A 17,686-nucleotide genomic window follows, 5' to 3' on the forward strand; every position below is an offset into this window, starting at 1 on the left:
ATCCAGTGGTTCTTTTATTTAACATGACACTGACCCCATTTGGAGGACAAAAGGTTGTTATCACTAATTAATACTAGGTACAGCTTAAAATTCAATAGTTTTTAAATAGCACTGCATTTTGTATGTTTTTTCATCTGCCACAGGCATTTTCAAAAATAAACACTGAACATAAAGTTTCTGTGAGCCAGCATTGCTAATGTTTTTGGTGATTTTTGTCTGATACTGTGAATGAAAACGTTATTTAGCAAGCCTGAAGGAATGCTGCTTTTATTATAGTCTATCAGTTAAGGTTACTATAACTATCGAGGCAAACTTAGTGACTGCTTTCTAGCTAAAGCCAAAGCTTCAGCCTTGAGGCTTTCAAGGATTCTATAAACATTTTAGCTTTTCATGGTGAAGAGAGAAGGAAAGAGGTTGTGGCGCCCCCTGCTGTTTGCTTTCAAAACGTAGTTTAACATGTAATTGGAGATAAAGCAACTTACTAATTGTACAACATACATACATACATACATACATCATCTAAACCGCTTATCCTTCTGGGTCGCGGTGGGGTGCTGGAGCCTATCCCAGCTGTCATTGGGCGGAAGGCAGGATACACCCTGGACAGGTCGCCAGTCCATCGCAGGGCAGACAGACAGACATACACAATCACACAGTCACTCACACCTAGGGGCAATTTAGCATATCCAATTAGCTTAACTGCAGGTTTTTGGACTGTGGGAGGAAACCGGAGTACCCGGAGGAAACCCACGCAGACACGGTGGTTGTACAACATAAAGTGCCATATTTACATAAATTGGACACTTATGTCAATGTGCTAAATTATTAAAGCAGCATTATGTGAGAATTGATATTTTTTGCTACTGGGGTTCCCCTACCGTTGTGAAGTGTAATTCACTTTTACACCACCGTCATAAATAAAAATTGTGCCTGTGCACATGCATTTGTTGACAAGCTGAAGGATACAGAAGCAGCAAAGACATCAGAAGTGAAAGAGCCATGTCGCAGCAACATGAGACAAGTAAGCCAGCTAACATGAAGAAGGCCAGATCGGCATCTGTCTTGCATACTTTTATCTCTTTTAGCTCTTACCAATGGGCAAAAGCCAGTCTGAGATTCACTCTTGTCTGGTTTGTTGCTCGGTCACTCTCTCTTTTTCTCTTCCTTGCTTCCTCCGACAACATCTTCATCAATCTCTTCACAGCATCTGCCATGATGTCCATACTGGGAATACTAAGCTAGCTTCTTGTAGCTAGCTGAAGACTCGGTGTGTGATGTGGTGCTATAAAATGTTACACAGTTCTTGCAAGACATCTTGTCTCGCTCCTCTAAAGTTACATAGTGCTATAGCAAGTGTTTCAGGTCTAGAGCAGCAATGACAGACACCACTCTCCCTATTATCAGTCAGTGCACTATCAAAATGATTTTGAAGCTGTTACTTTGAGGTAAAACTGTAACATAATGTTGCTTTAATTGGCAGTATTGAGCTACAAAGTCAGTTATGTGGATGACACCACTATCAAACATTCCACAAAGCAGTGCTGGCACTGATTCATGGGTTTTTCAGTTCACACACACACATCTTCTAAGCCGCTTATCCTTCTGGGTCGCAGGGGGTGCTGGAGCATATCCCAGCTGTCATCAGGAGGAGGGCAGGATACACCCTGGACAGGTCGTCAGTCCATCACAGGGCGGACAGACAGACACAGACATCCACTCACACCTAGGGCCAATGTAGCATGTCCAATTAGCCTGACTGCATGTCTTTGGACTGTGGGAGGAGACCGGAGGAAACCCATGCAGACACAGGGAGAACATGCAAACTCCACACAGAAAGGGCCCTGGTCGCCCAGCCGGGGAATCGAACCCTTGCTGTGAGGCAACAGCGCAACCCACCACGCCACCGTGCCGCCCGTTTTGCAGTTCAATTGTATTTTAATTTTTACTGTTATATGTAAACGGTTCTGTTCTACTGTTCTACTATTATAAATTAGTTGTAGCTCCTGTGCTTATTTGGTTGCAAAATGCTTGTTTCACAACAGCCGTAGCCTCTTTCTGCAGGCCCCATAGTGGTCATTCCATCAGAATGGAAATCGACTTGGATATTTTTAATTAAAGTATTCAAATAAAATAAATTATAAAATAATAGAGTAACGTATCTTTCTACGTAACACTGTTATCAGATTAATTAGGACACTGTTGTCTCTGTGTGTGAAATGATGTAACTGTATTGAGCTGCTAGCGAGCAATGAGTGCGAAAGGGGAAAGGTGAGAACCCACCGGTACATGGCAAGATAAAACAGATGGAAATTTTCTTGATATCCAAAAATGGGCTTTTGCTATATTATCCCAGGCGGTTGCTATAGTGTTGCTAAGCTGTTGCTCTGTTATCCCAGGTGGTAGCTAAGGATTTGCTAGGCCGTTGCAATGGTTTTCTAGGGGGTTGCTAAGGTGTTCCCAGGCCGTTGCTAAGGTCTCCCAAGTCATTGATGAGGTGTTGCTAGGCCGTTGCTGTGGCCTCTCAGGTGGTTGCTAAACTTGCTCCTGGTTTTGTAAATCACACACATTTTCATCAAAACATATTTCATTGATGTTATTTAAAAAATACATAGTTTAATTGAGGGATCTCCGTAAAAACAGGCAGAAATTGGCTTTTTTATGGCTACTATGAAAAAGGATTGTGTGATTTTTAATCTATTATCAACAAAGTGATGAATAAAAGGCGATTCACAAAGCTTTTAACACAAGTAGCAGATGCTGTCAGTCACTTTCCCTTCCTGTTCAAATTAAGTTTTGGGTTTCATAATTTGGTTTAATTTAAATTTTTAATAAATACAGTTGAGTAAAAATAAATAATTTGATGTTTAACCAATTCGGTTGACCTGTTAAGCATGTTTTCATGCTTCCAATCTGTCTAATCCTGAACATTTTGATGGGGAACATCAAACCCACTCTAGATTCCATGGCAACAAGCTTTGGTATGCTTTCAAATTTGCTTTCTCCGTTCGGAGTGGAATATGTGAACTTCTATTGTACTGTAGAGTCAGTAAGCCAGTTTGTTCCGAGACTGTTTACTCATTGTGCTCAGTGTCTAATTATTGTTTCCATCTAGAAGACGTTGTGCACCAGACCTGGTGTAGCCTGTCTCTATGGCAACACTGATTAAAAAAGTTTAATGAGAAGAGATTTAGTGACTCACACATGAATAAAAATTAATGTTATAATTCTGGTGCTTAAACTTTTCTCTGTGTTTACACTACATTTTCTTTTCTCCCCCTGAGGTCTGCTTATGATTCTATATATTTCTATCTACAAACAGTCATTATTAATCTTTTACATTACTACTTTCCATTAGCGCTTGGAATTAAACTGTCTGTTTTTGTTGCTGTGCCTTTAAATACTGCTATATGTAAATGAGCTCTGCTCCGAATGGCTGCTCTGTATTGTGCCTTATTCTAAAAGCAGTCTGGGTTGAAACACTCCTTATAACTTCAATAAGAATGGGCGCCCCTGGTCAAATGACATGTCACTGTTCATTTTCTTTTTGGTGGTGGTGTGTTAGTGTGTGTTGTGCTGGTCTGAGTGGATCAGAGTTTTAAACACCTCGGTGTCACTGCTGGACTGTGAATAGTCCACCAACCAAAAACATCCAGCCAACAGCGTCCTGTGACCACTGATGAAGGACCAGAGGATGACCAACACAAACAGTGCACAAACAGATGAGCTACTGTCTCTGACTTTACATCTGCAAGGTGGACCAACAAGGTAGGAGTGTCTAATAGAGTGGACAGTGAGTGGACACAGTGTTTAAAAACTCCAGCAGCACTGCTGTGTCTGATCCACTCGTACCAGCACAACACACACTAACACACCACCATAACATCAGCGTTACTGCAGTGCTGAGAATGATCCACCACCCAAATAGTACCTGCTCTGTGAGGGTCCATGGGGGTCCTGACCACTGAAGAACAGGGTAAAAGGGGGCTAACAAAGTATGTAGAGAAACAGATGGACTACAGTCTGTAATTGTAGAACTACAAAATGCACCTATATACTAAGTGGAGCTGATAAAATGGACAATGAGTGTAGAAACAAGGTTTTAATGCCATGACAGATCGGTGTGTATATATATATATATATATATATATATATATATATATATATATATATATATATATAAATGTTATCTTTCAGCTTGCGATCAATTTGGTTGTCCAAGAGCAGTGGTTCAATAACTCCCGGCACCTTCAGCTTTTCATATCTTCGTAAGTGTCAAATCAGAGCAGTTCCTCAGAGCAGTTCCCCAGAGCAGCTTTAATGTATTGCATGGGCTTAAACGGTCTCCCCTAACTTCCTTTTTCCTCATTGTTGTCTAGCATCAATCATCTGCTTTGTCTGGTAAAGAGCATATTGCCTGTGCCGAGGGACATCATTTCCACCCTGGAGCCATACGTTGCCATGACAGTGGAGGAGCTCCAATCTTGCCTCATCTTTTCCTCTTTTGTCCCAGGACCCTTAAGATATAGGCATCAAACGGCTAAACGGCTGATATTGTTTTCCGGGGCATGTCTAACTGAATTTGCCTCCTAACCGCAAAAGCTATGAATTATTCACGACCATGGGCTGTTAATCTTGTTTGAATGGCTGTGAGGGAGGTAAATAATTCATGCTATGAATTTGTCTCCTCATTTTGGCTGCTTTATTCACTCTGTTTTCGCTTTCATGGCGATGATTAAAAGGGGAGTGACTATTTGATTAGCCTTTTGTGAGAATGATTGTGCTTCTGTTGCAATTTTTAGTGATTTCACTCTATAAGCAGCTCAGTCCACCTATAAACAGCTGTTACTGTATGCTATACATTTATTAATCATTATTAAAGAAAACTGCACTGACTCCTACTTTTCTTCATACTGGGTGTCTAAATTGATCCTTTTTTTTGGTGGTGATTATATTACACCCTCAGTCTGTGCCTTGGCTTTTCAACATTGCTGGTTATAGCTGACCACTGCCATCTAGTGGTAATGAAACCCAGACAAGATTAGAAATTCCAGACAAGGCTGTAGCAAATATCATCTTTCCAAGGTCACTTTGGCCTTTTAAGTTCCCATATGATGAAAACCAAAATTTTCTCACTTTTTTTGAGAAATAAAAACAGTCTGACTGTTCACTGCCCAGTCCATGCAGCCCATATATGGAAATTAGGCTGCAAAAACAGCTCATTGTGAATTAACTGCTTTTGTGAGGTCACAAAAACAATATTTGCATATATCTACACAACTTAGTAAGGCATGATCTCGTTCCCATGCCTTACTAAGTCATGGCCACGACTTAGTTATCTCATTCCCACGCGTTATCTCATTCCGACGTGTTAATAAGGTGTGGCCACGCATTATTTTTATTTATATGGGATGTCACAAGCAGGGCTCCGTATACTCAGCCTGCTGCATTTATGACAAAGTTAAAAAGAGTGTTTCAGCCTTTTGGATGAGGCACAGCACAGGACAGCCAATCACAACAGAGCTCATTTACATACATCACTCGTTTTTCAGAAATTCCTTGTTTTTACTTTTGTTAATATTATTATACTTATTTTTATCTTTTATCATTTAGATCATTATTGTTACTGATTTTCTTTTATGAGCTATTTTATTACATTTTTAGCTTTAATTATTGTTAATTATTTTCTTTCCTGTCTCTTATTTTTACGCCATTTTCACCATATTGTTGCTGCTTTTATGTTCTTGTATTTTATTTTTTGTATACTTTTTATTGCCTCTTTTTTGTCTTTTTGTCTCTGTGAACCATATATATGAAAGGTGTTACTGAATTAAAATGTATTATTTATATTGTTGCCTTCCACCCAATGACAGCTGGGATAGGCACCCCACTGCGACCCAGAAGGATAAGCGGTTTAGATGATGTATGTGTGTGTGTGTGTGTGTGTATTTATATTGTAGTTTTATAAAGGCAAAGTAACAAAAACATCCTTTTTAATTCTAAAGATAGTGCTAAATGGTCATGAAAAATGAATTTAGTCTGTCTTTGGTATAAACGACAAAAGTGGACCTCAAGGAAAAAAATAAAACACAAGAACAATGTAAAATATGGGCCCTTCAAGAAAAGGCAAACACACTGTTCTTTGTCATACATGATCAGCTTTAATAGATAAATTAAAGACTCAGCCTAAAGACCATAAACAAAGTTACATTTATCACCGGAGCGATATTGAGAAAGGAAAAAAAAGGAAAATATTTATACTTATGGTGTATTTACTGCTATATTTTTTTTTACTCTTGTACATGAACTGACTGGATTACCTATTAACCTGCACAATTCCCAATTCAGCTGCATCCTATAATGTATCATCTGTTTTAGTGCAGCCACTCTATAGAAGATGATCTGGAGAGCTTTCAAATTAAAGGTCAAGTTCATTCAGGCACTTTTTTAGGTTGTTAAGGCTCCCAATTTAAAGAAAAGGCTATAATAAGGTTCTCAAAAGATCAGCAAGGACACATAAAGATATGTAAAAAGAATTTAAGACCTGATCATTTTACTTTTGATACTTCTGGCATACTTTTTAATGGCACACTATTATCTTAATCTGCTAATCAGACAGATTTGCCAGCTATATGAACATTTCTAGATTTGCTATATGTACTATATAGAAAGTGCAATCATAAAAGTTACACTTAAACATACATTCAACAAAGTAATAAAATAAAATGTCAAATTGGCAAGTGATCACAGCAAGGTCTGGCATTCAGAGGCTGGGGAGGCGAGTTGTATTCAGCAGGACAGATGCTTCGGTTATTAAGCTTCCACTTCAGCGCTGTCCTCAACGAAGAACGCTTTCAGCTGCTTTCCAGCAGACACATATTTAATGGACTCCACTTCTCCACCGTAATTGCTGGGCTTCTGGAAGTGAATCTCCAGATGGTCCTGCAGATCCTCCTCATCCGTCACATCCTGAATGCCCTTCAGCAGCACAGTGCGTTTTGGCACCCCTGAGAACGTCTAGGATCGCATATCAATCGATAAGTAAATTACATGAAAGTGCACAGATTATATCAATGTTTCTCAGTCCTGCTCATGGAGGCCCACATGCACTGCACATTTTTAATATTCTTTCTGCTCTAATGTGCAATTTAACATTAAAATTTTCTAGACTTATTGTTATTTTGCAACATTCGAGTCATATTACATAATCAGTTATATGTTACTACAATAATTAAATACAGTTACATTTATATTCAGCAGGTTCGAGTCCGCATATCTGACTTTTGCTCGTTTGTTTAGATGTCAGACAATGGCAAAGCTTGGCTGTATGAAAACTTTTGGAGCGCTTAAAGTTTTTAAAATTAATTTTTAGCACTAAGATTAAAGCGACATAAATTGTTTATTAAAAGTATTGATCTCAGTAAATGTAATTGCTATTTTAAGTGTGGGGAAAAAAGCAGCATGTAGAAGCTTTATATTTCAATTTTTATTTTGCAAAATACACATATTCATTTTCTACACATTATTCAGGTTCCAAACAAGGGGGCACTATTGGCCATCAAGTAGTGTTTTTCTGCATCTTTGAGGACATACTCACACTGGGCACAGTGGCCTTGTACCATGCCCAAGCACGACTGTGCCCCCCTCCCCACTCCCCCGCTGTTCTGCACTCACACAGCACTTAATGTGCCTGACCCAAGCTTACATCATCATGATGTGACTACTTGTTTTTGTAGAAAAGTACTCTCACATAGCACAATGTAGTTCATTCACTTTGTCGCTTGTTTGGGAGTCGTATTGGACGCACTGATGCACAGCCCTCTCACAAGCCTTATAGATTTATTGATTATGCAATGCAGCGATTATGGTTAATGGCGTTGCACATATAAAGGCTCATTTATGCTCAACGTCAACGTTTACCTGGCAAATACAAATCATGTTCTTCAATAAGGTGAGACAAATATTCTTGAATGAATTGAAAAGTGTGACAGTCACATCACTGACAACATGTTTAAGTTCCATGCTTGGGCATGGTTAGCGAGCCCACTAGATGCATACCATGTCTGAGTCCAACTGAAGTGTACCTGAGCCCACCTCTTCAAGCAAGGCTGGCCATGATTCAGTGGGAGCAATCACACTAGTCAAACTGGGCTTTGGGGGTCAAACATGCTCAGACCCGATATGAATCGTCTAGTGTGAGTACACACTAAGAATGAAGAAACCTGAACCAGCAGTAATGAGCGTATGGTTGGAGCCTTCATTTTCAAAATGGGAAACAAAATAGTTTATTATCTAAAGGTAAGCTTTTTTAAAACGTAATCAGTTAATTCAGATGTTGCTTTTACACGTTGGCTTTGGTTGTTGACTGCAGCATGTTTGTTTTTTTGGGAGTCATGGATGCTAAATGTCTCATTGTTGAATTCTAGACGAACCTATTAGTTAACAACACAAAACAGTACAGAGCCACATCCTGTCTTTTTCCATCTTAAACAATCTACACTGCTAAAGTTCTCCTCTGATAATCATCCATATTTGCCAGTACCGCTGTCACCATGTCAACGTTTGCCTGGCATGGTGATAGCACCATTGATCACGTACTGATATGAGGCATGGAGCCATGTTTATTTTTCAACACAAACATGTTAACGCAGCATAAAACAGGCTGAGGGTAGATTAAGATTAAGAGATTATTAGTCCCACAAGGGGGAATTTCACCTTCGCATTTTACCCATCCGTGCAGTGAAACACCACATACACACTAGTGAACACACACACTAGGGGGCAGTGAGAACACCTGAACAGGGCAGTGGGCAGCCCTATCCACGGCACCCGGGGAGCAGTTGGGGGTTAGGTGCCTTGCTCAAGGGCACTTCAGTCACATCGGCTCAGGGGATCGAACCGGCGACTTTCCAGTCACAAGGCTGGTTCCCTAACCTCCAGCCCATGACTGCCCCCGTAGTAAATGTAGTATGCACAGCAGAGGGCGCCTCAACTTTTAAATCCAGAGACGCCTTTTTCTTAAGCCAGCAAACTGCAAACTCTTAAATCTTTGCTGGCTTTCGATACTATATTACAGCCTCAAACTAAACAACTTTTGGGCATTTTGTGCCAAAATCTGGAAATGTTCTCTAGTGTTTGTATTACCTGATGGGCTACAACTACCTTAAACTTCAAAACCTCGCAGCTTGCATGGTTATGCTGAGGAGATGCAGTAACAGCCTCTACTTAATTTGAGTGCATTCAGCCACAGGAGCATTAGTGAAGTCAGGTACTGATTGGAGTGCTGGATCATAAACACCAATCTAACTCATCGCAAAGTTACTGGATGGAGCTCCATCACTCCACAGAACGCAGTCCCACTGCTCTACAGCCCAATTCTGGGCAGCCTTTATATCCCTCTAACCCACACTTGGCACTGGCCTTAGGCTCATGTGTGACTATGGGTCATGGAACTATGTGTGACTAATGCTTTCCAGTGGAGATCTGTTTGCGAGCCACTGAACACACTGAAGTCTTAAATTCAGTATTTAGAAGGGGTCTCTGGACACCTTTCGCACACAGTGTAATTAAGCAAAATGCAAGAAGAGCATCTGAAGCCAAATATGCCATGGAGAACCTAGGATGTGTTGCTAAAAGAGAAAATGGCATAGCATGAAATACAGGGCCACCCAATGACCAGGATTAAGAAACACTATTTAGCCTTATATAACCAAAATACAATCAAACATAACCTTTACAAAAAATTTGAGAATTGGTATGTTCACTTAAGCTTACCTGAAATTTTTTCAGTTGGAATTCAAATAGCGGTGCAATGTTGACCTCCATCTCATATCCTATATCAACGTAGAACTTTTGTTTAGGAACCAGATTCTCTGCAACTGAAAGTGGAACAAAAAAATATATGTCAGTGTTCACACATGACTGTACCAGAGATAAGAATGAAAACTCGTCCGGCTGGTTGCTGTTTATAGATGAGACATAAGAGCCTAAGATTGTTTTCATTTTACTGCACTATTCAAATGTAATTGTGTATTTACATAATTATTTTTTAGTTACGCAGTAAGTTACACAATGTATTTATACTGTGTCAAATTTACATTCAGTACTGACAGGTTTAGGTCTGTGTCCTTTTTCCATTTGATTTTAATGTCAAGAAACAACCAAAAAGTGGTAAAAAATATATTTTATTTCCTACAAAATAAGACTGTACGCACAATGATGACTTTTTCATCAAATACAAATAATATTTAAACAGTTCCACAGACCTGGATGTGGACTGGGAGAAGTTTTAAGGATCCAAACGATTTGGGCTATTTGGGTGACTATTGAGCACTAGTGTTTGTTAGCTGATGGACTACATCTGGAGTGGAAAATTGGGTAAAGTTCACAAACTATTCCTTTAACTACACAACAATGTTGGTGGAATTCCCCTTTAAGAGAAAACGAACTGTGGTTGGAGCTCTTAGCAGACAGACCTCCAGTATTGAGGAAGGTAATGCGGCCTGTTCCAGTCTTTGAATCGTACTCCACTCTCTCCACTTCTCCTCCACCACGGCTGGGCTTCGAGAAGCTCAACTCCAGCCGGTCCCTCATTCGCTCCTCGGGCAGAATAGAAGCAGCATTGGAGAACTTGATGGTCTTCTTGGACACAGTAATATGTACCTGCAGACAAGAAAAATCTAGAATGACCCAGCCAGCTACGAGGTGGCAAGGCTAACTGAAAAAAAAGGGTAAAAAGAGATTTGTTCTCGTCATTGTTCTGTTGATCATGTCCCAGACCACCGCAGTTTCACTGTACCTCAAATTTCACAGAGGGATCTAGAGATAAGGAGTGTGGCTTCACGTCTATCTTGGATCTGTCGCAGGTTACAGAGCACTTCGCCAGCCTGAGGATCTGATCTGCCACTTCAAGAGAGAATTTGCAAATGTTTGTGTCAGCTGATATGGACAATGTAACAGATAATAATTCATTTTTAGTCATTTCTCAAAAAAGGAGAGACTACCATGAATGAGCTACTGGGCTCTGTGAACATTGCTATTCTACTGTATTATGAACAATATGTATATTTAATATAATGTATGCTAAGTGAAGCTTTTGCAAAGCCATCACTGAGAAAAAACAGAAAATGCCACCAACTTCTAAGACTGAGCTTTAGAGGTTTTTGCACAGCACTAAAAAAGAAATCTGACTGTGGAACCAGCATATCGCTGTTGTCAGAATAAACCTTGTATCTCCATTTTTTTTTGTTTTTCAGTTTATGACATAATTGGAAAACGCCTTTTGCCTTTTACATTGTGTGTAAATTTCATGATGGAAAAGAAAATGACCCAAAATGACTTGGAAAAATGTCTGGTTCCATTGACTTACATTAAAAGTAAAGTAAGTTTTTTCCTTCTCCTGTAAAGTTACCATTTTGGAGATATGAGGTTTTGTTGCGATGATTTGAAACTGCATTTCAAACACAACAAAATCTCATAATAAATAGAGTACAAAATAACATAACAGCCATAGACAGTCCTCTGCAGAGAACACACTTGTTTTATTTCTATGCACATGATTTTAATGCACAATTACTGTTTACTTGCAAAATATAACACTGGTAAAATCAAACAAAAAAAAGATAAAAATGTTTTGTATTTTAGGTTTTTTTTCCCCAATATTGCTAAACTCCCAAATAAATACATGTGCATTGAACATTTCAGAAGAAGGTTATATTTAAGCTTATTCTCTAGGATATGTTAACTTGCGTGAAAATCAGCAAAAACAATTTGACCTGAGGTACTCCAACTTTTGCATATCACTATATGTGTATGCAACAAGTTCTTTTTGCTGCTGAATTTACTGAGATGTAGGTAAATCTTTGTAATGGTGGTCAATATGTCAAAAATATAATATCATGCTATTTGAAGACATTTTCACAATGTTTTGTGTATTTCGTGTGACATTGGAAAACACAAAACCAGCAAGACAGCAATGCTATTCTTAAAAAAATGGTATCACAATGATTGTTTTATTGAACATTTTAATGTTCAATGTTGTTGTTCTGCCTTTAATCATACTGTTTTTTTTTATCTTCCCACCTCAAGTTATATCTATCTGTCTATCTAACTATAAATCTATCTCAGGCATTATTCCATTGTTTTATGGGTTTTTATGGAGAATGTGGTAGGAGGAAAGAGGAAATTGACAGATGCAAGCATGCCTGGATATGACTGTACCTTTCTCTTCCTCAAACGTGATGAGTGCTTGTCCACCTTTCAGCAGGACAGAAGGTCTCTGAGTGATGGTAAACACTGCCCTGGTGTTCAGAACCGCATTCTCTCCGTTCTCACTCTCACCTGCTGCCTCTTCATCCACGTGGGTGTACTTCATTTTTTTGTTAGGGATCTGAGCTTTGATCTGAGAAGGATAAGAGTCCTTTGTCAATTATATTTGGATGCTATGGTGTATATATGTTTGTTTTTTTTAGTAGAAGTACAAACAGCCCTATATATATATATATATATATATATATGTGTGTGTGTGTGTGTGTGTGTGTGTGTGTGTGTGTGTGTGTGTGTGTGTGTGTTTTTTGCCTGCAAGTCTAATAGAACAGATGTTATTTAAAAATATTCATGCTTTGTCGCCCCCATGTGCCGTTGTTATGTATTGCATTATATTGCAAAAAAAGCTGCAGATTCAACAGTTATAATACATAGATAAAGATGCCACACTGGGCTATAAAAAAGTAGTAATATATATAATTTGTTTCCAATCAGGTCAACCAAATCAAACATACTCAATATAAGATTCTGTTGTGACCGAGTTTCTTCTGTTACCTTGAATCTCTGCTGCAAAGAGTCTGTCTCAGCCTTCTTGGTCTTGAGCTGTTCTTTATAACTCTGCAGCTTCTTCAGCAGATCCTGTTTAGCATTATGAAGATGGAACATTTCCTCCTACAGCAGAAAAAAGTAAACAATAAACCACTTTTGACTTGGTTAACCTGGTTAATGTTGTATGCATGTTGTATTGCCATCTAGAGTATTAATATAGATATATAATAAAATAAAAATAACAATAATGCTACTGCTAGTACTACTAACAACAACAATACAAATAATAAATAAACATTTTATGACACCTTTTATTTTGTTTCCAAAATCTTTATGAAAATGGAGTGAACAGAAAATTCTACTAATGAGAAAATAAGAAGCATAAAATCATAAAATCAAAACCATCCAAAGCCAGAAACAAGTGGATACATAGAAAAACAAGAAGAAACTAGAAGAAGATTTACAAGTTTTTATCCTGTTAATTAAATTGTTAATACCAATTTTTAATGCATGAACAATAAGCTTCAAACATTTGGAATCACTTGTCATATTACTAAATGTTATTCAATAATAACTTACACAGTTTAGACTACAATGCCATAAGCTAAACACTACATTTTGATTTTATTTATTGACAGTTTTAAGTATTTTGAGAACATCAAGAAGTTAGGACATTACAAAAAAATAGTAAATTCAAATCGTCTATTCATAGTCATATCTACAGAAATTAAGTATTCCTAATAAAAATGATTATGTATAGCTATTTGATTAGTGACATTTGGTCACTGCTTTTCGAACATGATGCACTCTGGATATTAATTTTAATTTTACACATTCATTCTTGATGTTATATAGCCTTTTCAATTATTATTATTATTATTATAATAATGGTGATATAACTATTATCATATAAGTATTCATGTAAGTATTTTAAAAAATTATAGAATGAACCTATTATTATCTATTACGTTACAATATTTTTATACATCTGCAACAAAACTGGCTTTATATTACTGAAAACAGTGAATCCAAACTTTTGATCAGTAGTGTTAGCGAGTCAGATTACAGCATACCTGTATGGCTTCCAACGTTTTGTTAAAGTCAGCTGTAAGTTGTTCTTCGATTTGCAGCAAATCCGTTGTTTCTTGCTGGGCCTTTTTCTTTTTATCTTCTGTGTCGAACTTCTCCAGCAGCAACCTGGACTTTTCATTCTCTGCAGCCTCCACCTTTTTCTATTAGGACCAAAAATGTATAAAAGAAACTGACCATCAAATCCATGACCAATCACTGTATAGGTTACAGCAGTGAAGATCTGCCTTCCTGCAGAGTCCAGTTCCAACCATGATCTGCCACACCTGCTCCAGCTAAGTGAGCTTTTCGGAAGTTCTTGATTGGCTGGATCAGATGCATTAGTGTTAGGCGATGGGAGGAAAGCATGTCAGATGCAGGTTGGAACTAAACTCTGCAGGAAAGCAGGTCTCCAGGAGGAGGGCTGGTGCCACATACAGCACACAGACCTGGTACAGCATATATACAATTGGGTTACAGCATATAGACCTAACCCAACTGATCAGATTATAGGTTATGACGGCGTTTACATCTGGTCGTTTCATGTGATTAGTATCTGGATTGTGTCCTGATAAGATCTCAGCCACATGAAATTCGATTGGTGTGTGGGACGGATTATGCAAATCCGTTCATTTTGCGGCAAACAGTTACCAACTGTTTCTCCATTCAGCATCTTTGTCGGCAGTTTGTTTTTACATGGTATCTGTCCATTAAACATTTAGCTTCATCCAGTGTTTAATCTTCCTCGCAGACGCATGAGGATGAGTTTCAGTTGTAATGGGAGGAGTTCTGGTTGTACTGGGAGGGGATATGGTTGTACTGGGAGGAGTTGTGGTTGTACTAGTCAGGGTTTTTATTGTCAAACGCGTCTTGGAGAGACGGATCTATTTACGCTGCCGTAACAGGAGTCTCCTGAAGTGGTTTGAGCGATCAGCTTGATTGTATCTGTTAAATGCATCTTGGGTGCGTTTACACTTGCAATTTTATGTGACTTATCCAGATATAATCCTTATACTCAAGATGCATGAAGTGACCAGGTGTAAACGGGGTCTATGATTCGTCCAAATGTACAGCGATGAAGCTTACCTTCCATTTCTCCAGTTCTTCCAAAGCATCGGCCATCTGCTGCGCAGACGTGCTGAGAGACTGACAAGTACACAAATCGAGAGAGACTGTAACAACAAGCCTGTAACAAACATCACTGGGGCATCCAAGAGTGCACAGATCTCAATGTAAATGGAGGGAATCCATATGCATGTTTAATAAAATGACAAAAATGACAAAATTGCCACCACCATTTCCTATTCTCTTTAGATGAATGGAGCTACAAAGTATTGTTTAAGCATATTAAAGGATAAACTAGAACAGTGGTTCTAGAACTGGTCCTCAGGGACTCACACACAGTCCATAATGTGTATCTTAAGATTCCCACCATACATACTGAATTAGGAAAACAAGCTTTTAGTTATGCTGCACCATCTGATTGTAATTTGTTACAGGTAGAGTTAAAGCAGTGGAAGTGGGTAAAACTGTTTGTCTATGTTTTAAACGTTTTGTGGGGGTTGTTGATTATTGAATTTTCTGTTTCACGCTGGTAACATGTTATTTCTTTTGTGGGAACAATTTATGTGCTGCTGCCTCTCTTGGTCAGGACACTCCAGTAAAAGAGATTTTAGATCTCAGTGGGATTTTTCCTCGTTAATTAAAGGTAAGTAAATAAATAAATAAAAATATTTATGTTGTATCCCTATTGGCAAGTGGGATTGAGCAAAAATATGGGGTGCCTGAGGACCTGTTTGAGAATGACTGTTCTTGAGAACAAAGAATGTCCAAAATCTGTCTAGAAACTGTCTGTTGGAGACATGTTAATACGTTTTAAAAAGTCAGTCAGTCAGTCAACTATTAATAACGTCCATAGTCGTCCAAAAATTGCATTTAAAATTCAGCTTGTAAGAGACCTGTTTCCAGTCTGTCTATTCTAGCAGCCTACTATTTTTTCAAGATGCCACATCATGTACTACTAATAACAATAATGACAAGAACAATACTACAGGTATTACTACTAATAACAATAGTTATATATAACAGAAGCAGGAGAAGAAATTACAGTCAGAATTGTTCACAGTGGTGGTGATAGGAACCAGACGTCCACCTCTAAAAGCTCCCTCACAGAAAGTTTTTACACAAGATAGTTATGAATACATTACCTGAAGCCTGGAGCATCTTTTTTTTAATAGTTTTGAGATAAGCTTTCATCCTTTTTTAATGAATTCATGGCAGAGAAGTACATGCACGGTGAAAACTAATTTGCTGTCCGCTGGCTTCACTTGCTTCAAATGTGTGTATCGGTTCCACATTAATAACGTATGTGACATAAACACAATTGTTTTCTTTAAGTTTCCTCAATTTGGGCAAGAACTGAGCTGATGTAATACATTTTATTCATGTGGAACCAATGTACACATTTGAATCAAGTGAAGCCATCACTATTTTTTTAGCATAGGGTGTTGGGAGGCAAAATAGTCCCTAAAGCAGACTTATTTTTTCAGATTTACTGCTATATTACCATCAACATTATATATAAAAACTCAGAAGACATGTTTATGTTCACTGGTGGTTTTGGATAGTAAATAAAATGGCTATATTTGTGTTGTAGTCATTGTGACCCCTGGTTCCTATCACCACCACTGTAAATACATATGAGTCTGTAAGTTTCTCTAGAATGCACCATATCAAACCATCTCAAAGCTATGGAGAATTTTTGTAAAACTGATGGAATCCCCATTATAAGCTATTCATGCAGACAAATTGTACTACCTTGTCAAAATGTCCTACTGCAGCGCATATTTTTAAGTAGATCCCTACATAAATCACCTCATCAGAAATTGGTACCAGCATTAATACTATAATTAGGATATATTAATTGCCTACATCACTTTATCAGAGAGAAAGCAGCATTAGTAAGCTAGCTAGGTGTGTATAATACATTTGAAGTAAAGCAGAATTAACAAAAAACACACAAGAAAACGTCTATAAACTAGCTAAGTTACTACACTAAAATAAGGATATGCGCATGCGCAGTAGGACAGATTGATGGGCGACTACCTTTAGAATAATTTCGAGATTAATAAAACGCAGACATTTTTCATTTTAACGTCTTTTCAACGCTTCTCACCAAAAATACTATAACTTTAGGGTGACACTGCCGTCTTTTCAACGTCTTTATTTGGAGGTCTTTCGTTTTCAGACATCATAAAGCGTAACGAAACTGCGGTTAGGTTAGCTAAACTAGGTTAACTTAACCTTACGTACTTGAATTCAACGTTGATTTAACGGCCGAATGTTCAAGCAGCGCTAACATGTTAAACCACACCAACCTCCTACTTTTCTATCAACTAACACTTCCAAACTGTATATTACAACATTTCAGGCGAAGTCCTGACACAGGAAAAAGGGAGAAAAGGAGCCTAATCACCTCGCCGTTGACTTGGTGCTCCTCTGTAGCCGACATTGTTGAATCGAAACGCAGCTGAAGGCTAACCGCTAACTTTACTTCACTCGCTCACAAAACAAACAGAAAATGACTGATTAAAATGCTTAAATCGCGAAGTATTTCGCTTATCTTCCTGTTGACACAGTCCTCTGGTTGTGTCGACGACTCTGTGTGCTTCCTGTAAATCACGCGGCTCTCGGTTTAGTCTCCTGAAGCAAAAGTGAAAGTTAGTCAGCCTCGGTGTGAAAAACAGGTGACTTCCGAACTGCTATGAAGCCGCCAAGAGCTCGTTTTGCTTTACTCGACTCATAAAGA

The 17,686-nt window shown here is 38.4% G+C and overlaps 1 protein-coding gene across 1 annotated transcript; it reads right to left on the bottom strand.

Annotated features, from left to right (window-relative positions):
• Window positions 1–6,518: 6,518 nt before the first annotated feature.
• On the bottom strand, window positions 6,519–17,589 carry nmi (N-myc (and STAT) interactor). Its single transcript, XM_036571072.1, has 9 exons — window positions 17,354–17,589; window positions 14,965–15,024; window positions 13,884–14,042; window positions 12,817–12,933; window positions 12,217–12,397; window positions 10,796–10,902; window positions 10,473–10,659; window positions 9,772–9,875; window positions 6,519–7,014 (listed from the first exon to the last, which is right to left on the bottom strand). The coding sequence occupies exons 1-9, from the start codon at window positions 17,387–17,389 to the stop codon at window positions 6,811–6,813; spliced, it is 1,155 nt and encodes a 384-aa protein (XP_036426965.1). The 5' UTR covers window positions 17,390–17,589; the 3' UTR covers window positions 6,519–6,810.
• Window positions 17,590–17,686: the final 97 nt, after the last annotated feature.

This window comes from Colossoma macropomum, unplaced genomic scaffold (assembly GCF_904425465.1).
Source record: "Colossoma macropomum unplaced genomic scaffold, Colossoma_macropomum, whole genome shotgun sequence".
Taxonomy (NCBI): domain Eukaryota; kingdom Metazoa; phylum Chordata; class Actinopteri; order Characiformes; family Serrasalmidae; genus Colossoma; species Colossoma macropomum.